Below are 6019 nucleotides of genomic sequence, written 5' to 3'. Positions count from 1 at the left end.
CCACCCATTTTGCACATGCTATGAGTGAGCTCCTAAGCCATTCTTGGGGGCAAATTTTAATTCATGGTATTCAACTTTCAAGTTTTCAATGGGTTCCAGATTTTTAGTTAGCTCAACTGTTAAAGTCTTTGATGGTTGAATAAGAAATCTAAAGTTCAATCCCCACTATAGGTTGAATCTCTCTTAAAAAAAAAATATTCAAGTTTTCAACTCATTCTTTTTCTCCATCATTGATCATATTTTCCAACATCCAATGCATTTTTCGTTGATTTGTTCAATATATCCTAATTCTAAATTAATGTGATTTATACAAATGCACAACATTTACAAATTAATTGTAGAACACATATTTTCAAATTTTTTTTTTTTTTTTTTATGTGATAAGTGAGATTTTTTTTAATAAAAAAATGTAGGTAAATCTAACATACGTTATGGTACATACTACATACGTATATACCATAAATTTTCCTGAATAAAATTAAACTTTGTATATACCAAATTTTGATAATAGTTTTGTGGATCAAGTGCAAAAGAATGCATTTTCTCTATTCATCTGAACTCTAAACGTTGGTTCCAAATACTGTAATTATTAAATTAAAATTGTTCCAATTGCATTAGTTTGTTATAGAATTTCATAGGACATATAAAAATATTTTCTTTTATTATTAAAATTTTCACATTATGTCACGTTTATGTTTCACTTTTCAAAAAAAAAAAAAAAAACTTATTAATATGTTACAATATTTGAAATGTAAAATAATTTGGTTAAAAGACTAAAAAATCTCAGCTTGTAGTGGTTGTGTTTTTATTTGTATTTTTGTGAGAAGAAGCTAGTTGTTGGATGTAAGAGGCTTAAGACTAGATTCTCCACCAAAAAAAAAAAAGAAAGAAAGAGAGATTTATAATGTGTTTGGATACCGCTTATTGTTAAAAACTGAAAATTTATTACTAAAAATACTGTAGCAAAATAATTTTTAAAAATGTAAATAATGCCATGGAACCCAATTTTAAAGCCAGATTTATATTTTTCTGTACCTGCAGGTCCCGTGAACAGTGCACAAGACCCAACCAAAAAATGCAGACCCCCACACAAACACAAACGCGTTGCTATCCAAACTAACACTTAAGACTACGAATATTTTCATCTCAAACATGGTACAAATTAATGAAATCAAATCCACTTGTTTTAGACAGTTTATTAGAAACTGCTTTTCATTTCTATGTTTGCGTTTGATATGTCATTGCTGGTTTAAATTCCATCGCAGCCCAACTTCAGATTAATCATCAATTACATCGTACAGAAATTGTTGACAAATCACATCGATCGAGAGACGGAGATGTTGAAGAAATTATGATAATACTTCACATGTTTCAGTCTGTTAGGTATGATGCAATCGGAGAAAACAAAGCAAGGTGGTTGCATTAGTGAGCACAAAACAAGTTAAAAAAAAACACTAAAGTACCTGATTCAACGCTGATTACAAGTAAGCAATGCAGTCCTGGTTTTACAATTTTGTTTTTTTGGAAAAGAAGTAATAAGTAGCACAGGAAAGACATGTATTGTTTTTTTTTTTTTTTGGTAAGAAGGGAGACTTGCATTAAACTAAAAAGGATCAGTACATAGCCTGCTTGAAAACAGACCCTGGCTATCAGCCTCAAAAATTTTCATGATGTCCACAGGTGGACAGGAATACAAGGTGAAATCTGAGACTAGTAAGCAACCTAATCTAGCAAGTTGATCAGCACACATGTTGGCCTCGCGGAAGACATGTTTGATTCGAAATTGGGGAAGCTAGTTGACCAACTGCCTACAGTCTTCAAACAGACCATAAACGATGGCATTTGAATAGCTTGGATTAATGAGAGCGTCAACTAGAGCTTTTGCATCCACTTCTATAACAAGGGCAGTCACATTCATCTGTTGGCACAGCAAAAGGCCATCTCGAAGAGCCCATAGCTCCACAAGGAAGCTATTAGCCTTCCCAATTTTTCTCGCAAATCCTACAACCCATCTGCCAGCTTCATCCCTTATCAGACCTCCTCCACCAACTAAACCCAACAACGAATTCAAGGCTCCATCAGTATTAAGATTCATCCAGCCTACCTCCGGCTTTTCCCACCTGATTTTTCTGATGCTTTTGCCGCTGGTACTCCTAGCTTGATTAGCACACAAGAAGAATTTTGAGGCTTGCGCTACAATGTCTCGTGCTAGATTCGGGTTGCTGCTACTGCGCTTAAACACATGGTTGTTCCTTTGTCTCCAAATCCCCCAGACAGCAAACAGAGAAACTACATTCCATGGTAGGCTCGTGGGATTATGGTTCTGCATCCATTTGCCATTGGTATTGAGCCAATCCCTTAAGTTTTGAGTGAAAAAGGCACTATTAGAAGCTTGGACTCCTAACTGATGCCAGACAGCTTTAACCATATTGCAATCTCGCAAGGCGTGAGTAATTGTTTCCGCCTCTAATTGGCATAAAGGGCAAGTAGTATCTAACATCATACCCCTTCCAGCTAGACAGTTTTTAACTCCAATGCTTTCATGCATGCATTTCCAAACAAAAGTTTGGATTCTTGGGAGAGTATGGGCTTTCCAAATCCAGCTTCTAGAGAAGGAGGGGGCTTCCAGGGAGTTTGTGGTGAGCAAATAAGCACTTCTCATCTCAAAACCACCTTTTGGAGAGAATTTCCAAACCGGTTTATCACCTCCCCTCGCCATGATAGGAATAGGAGTGCCTTGAATTTCTGCTTTAATATTCTGGGGCAGCTCAAATGGAATCAAGGACCAATCCCAACAACCATAAGGAGTGATGACATCCCTTACTTTGAGATCAATGCATTTTCCTTTCAGTTTCAGTCGCCCCCCATAAGAAGTTTCTGTTAACTCTATCAATACCCTCAAGTATATTGTTCGGGAGGTAAACATTTTGCATGGTGTAGGCTGGTATGGTGGAGGAAGCAGCTTGGATCAAGACTGTTCGTCCAGCCATTGAGAGAAGATTACTTTTCCACCCTGCAAGCTTTAGCTTCACTCTATCAAGGACAAAATCAAAATCATGCCTACGGCTCCTAGAGTGCTTCAAAGGAAATCCTAGATATTTTCCAAGGTTGGGGGTGGTTTGGAACCCGAGGGTGTCTGCTAGGAAAACCCTTTGGTCAGGATCTACATTTGGAGAAAAATAAATCCAAGACTTAGCTTCACTAACAACCTATCTAGATCTGGTACAAAACTCCTGGAGGACCCCTTTGATTGTATTACAATTCTCAAGGTTTGCACGAGCAAAAAGGACCAAATCATCGGCAAAGAAAAGGTGGGAGAAGGCAGGCCCGCTCTTTGAAGTTTTAACCTTTGCCCACAGCTTCTCACTGCATTTTTCTTCAATAAGTTGCCCAAGGAACTCCATGCACAGAATGAAGAGATACGGAGATAGTGGGTCTCCTTGTCTAATGCCCCTAGAAGGCCGGAAGGGGTCCATGCAGCCACCATTGAAAGGTAAGGAGGTAGACACTAAAGAGATGCAGCTTATGATGAGCTCAATAAGATTTTCTAGAAAATTAAACCGCATAAGCATCTCTCTGATAAAACCCCATTCAAGTGTGTCATAAGCCTTCTCTAGATCTATTTTTATTGCCATATATCCATTCCTCCCTTTAGCTCTCCCCATAGAATGGATAAGTTCTTGAACCAAGATGGTGTTGTCCACACCCCTTCTTCCTGGGACAAAAGCCGCCTGAAGCGGAGAGATTAAGCTATCCAAGTGCGGTCTTATCCTAGCAACAATGACTTTTGTAATAATCTTATAAACCGAGTTGCATAAACTTATTGGTCTATAATTACCAATAGTCTTGGGCCCTTGGATTTTCGGAATAAGAACTATAAGGGTATGGTTTAGATATTCAGGGACCTTCCTATCCCTAAACACCTTCATCACTTCCTCCTTCACCGAGTCTCCTACTACAAGCCAAAATCTTTGAAAGAACCCAGCATGCAAACCATCTGGACCTGGGGCTTTGTAAGCTTTCATAGACCAAAGAGCCTCTTTTATCACTGCAGGAGACACCATCTCAGCAAGATTGCATTTATCCTCCTCAGAAAGCTGAATTTGCCAACTTGAAATTTTCTTGGTACCCCAATCAGCTTTGGAATGAGAAGTTGTGTATAGGGAAATAAACCCAGTTCTAAAATACTCCATAACATCCCTCTCCTCTGTGAGCCAATCCCCTGCACTATTTTTTACCGAAGCAATGTGATTCCGCTTTCTCCTGGCTAGAGCAGATATATGGTAAAAGGAGGTGTTGCGGTCTCCTTGAATCATCCAATTAATTCTAGATTTCAAAGCCCATAAATCTCGTTCCTGATCCAGAAGTGTCTCCAATTCTAGATGGAGAGATTTATCTAGCTCGATAAGAGGAGCACTCGGCCTATTTGATAAAGCTCGTTGAGCCCCATAGAGTCTTGCAAGGACTCTTTTTTTCTTAGCATGAATGTTCCCGAAGCTATTTTTATTCCACAAGGCAGCATCTTTGGTGAAAGTATCAATGGAATCAACCAGACTTCTATTGTGGCTGCAAGCCTTAGAAACTACCTTCGGAAAGGACAAATCAGATAACAAACACTCTGGAAGTGGAAAGGTCGACTAAGTCTGATAGCTTGGGTTAGAAAGGCTTCCATGAGGACTGGACAATGATCAGAATGACACCTGGGCAAATGGGAAACCTTGGCATCCAGATACAAGACACACCAGCTCGGATTCATGAAGAACCGATCAATCCTTTCAAGAATAAGGTTATCTATGTCTCTTTTGTTTTTCTAGGTATATCGAGGACCCGAAAACCCCATATCAATCATGTTACACCTATCCAAACACTCTTTAAATAAGAGGGAGCGATTAAGACTCACACCTCTCCCCCCAAATTTATCCCCTTCTATCAGAGGTTCATTAAAGTCCCCTGCCATGATCCAGGGCTTATTGTGTAGCTCAGCCACTTTAGCCAAATTATTCCATAAGACCTACCTCTCCTCACTTCTAGGACTAGCATAAATTGCTGAAAATAACCAAGCAGAGTCAGCAGAACGTACCTTAACCTCCACATGAATTTCCTGTTCTGTGTTGGCAAGAGCTTGAACCTCCACTTTATCATAATTCAATAATAACCAGAGACCACCCGCGTAGCCGATAGTGTCCGTGTGTATGGCCCCATCAAAGGGGAGTCTGTCAGTGATCTCCCTAGCTCTTTCACCTCCTAATTTAGTTTCCATGACCACAAAAATGGCCGGATCATGACTACGAGCGAGTTCCCGAACATGGTTCTGAAAATTGGGTTTCAGAGCGCCCCTGCTGTTCCAGATGATAATATTCATGATAAATAGATGATTCGGAATGAGATAGACATCAGCAGGAGGGAGTAGCTCCGCTCCCATCCTCAGCTTCCATCCTATCATCTCCATCAACCCCTTCAATTGGCCGAACCCATGACTGAGAGATAGTCCCCTCCTTACCTCCCAAGCTAGAGCGTGTAGATTGAGCATCACAGTTAACTTGGATACAAGAATCAACTTGATGAAGAGACAAATCCCCATGGATGGGTCCGTATTGCATAGAGTCGGGATCATGGTGAGTAGTGGAACCACCAACCACCTCTGCGCTCTTTTCTCCTTTGGTGACAGGCCCTTCACTAGAAATCTCCACCTTATGATCTCCAACATCTCTAACGCCTCTCCCTTCAGATTGTTGACCCACCTCAGCTTCAGTATTGGCCATGAACTTGAAAGGAGCTCCAGAGAGTAGCTCAGGTCCATTATTGAGAATGGAAGCAAGTTGGAGAGGAGATGTAACTGGATGGGAATCAACGGCGCTCTTTGTATTGGGTGAGCTTAATCTTCCTCGAGCAATGTCTTTCTTACCCCTGACAGAATCTCTTAATTTCAACCTCTGGGCTTGGGAAGCACCAAACGAGGATTTCATGGCATCTGGTTTATTCTGAGGCCCATTAGGAGTCTATTGGCCCAACATGGGAT

The 6019-nt window shown here is 40.1% G+C and overlaps 1 protein-coding gene across 1 annotated transcript; it reads right to left on the bottom strand.

Moving 5' to 3' along the window:
* Window positions 1-1792: 1792 nt before the first annotated feature.
* Window positions 1793-5362, bottom strand: LOC115966803. The gene is made up of 4 exons (XM_031085958.1): window positions 5081-5362; window positions 3260-4586; window positions 3005-3163; window positions 1793-2886 (listed from the first exon to the last, which is right to left on the bottom strand). The coding sequence occupies exons 1-4, from the start codon at window positions 5360-5362 to the stop codon at window positions 1793-1795; spliced, it is 2862 nt and encodes a 953-aa protein (XP_030941818.1).
* Between the last annotated feature and the right edge of the window lie 657 nt (window positions 5363-6019).

The sequence above is a fragment of the Quercus lobata genome, chromosome 11, assembly GCF_001633185.2.
Source record: "Quercus lobata isolate SW786 chromosome 11, ValleyOak3.0 Primary Assembly, whole genome shotgun sequence".
In the NCBI taxonomy this organism is placed as follows: domain Eukaryota; kingdom Viridiplantae; phylum Streptophyta; class Magnoliopsida; order Fagales; family Fagaceae; genus Quercus; species Quercus lobata.
This window is presented reverse-complemented; position numbering and strand designations above follow the sequence as displayed.

Coding starts and splice junctions, on each gene's coding strand:
- LOC115966803 (XM_031085958.1), bottom strand. CDS start 5,362: ATGAATATTATCATCTGGAACAGCAGGGGCGCTCTGAAACCCAATTTT. Junction 4,587..5,080: donor AAATTCATGTGGAGGTTAAG/GTACGTTCTGCT, acceptor TCCTTTCCGAAG/GTAGTTTCTAAGGCTTGCAG. Junction 3,164..3,259: donor TCGTGCAAACCTTGAGAATT/GTAATACAATCA, acceptor CTCCAAATGTAG/ATCCTGACCAAAGGGTTTTC.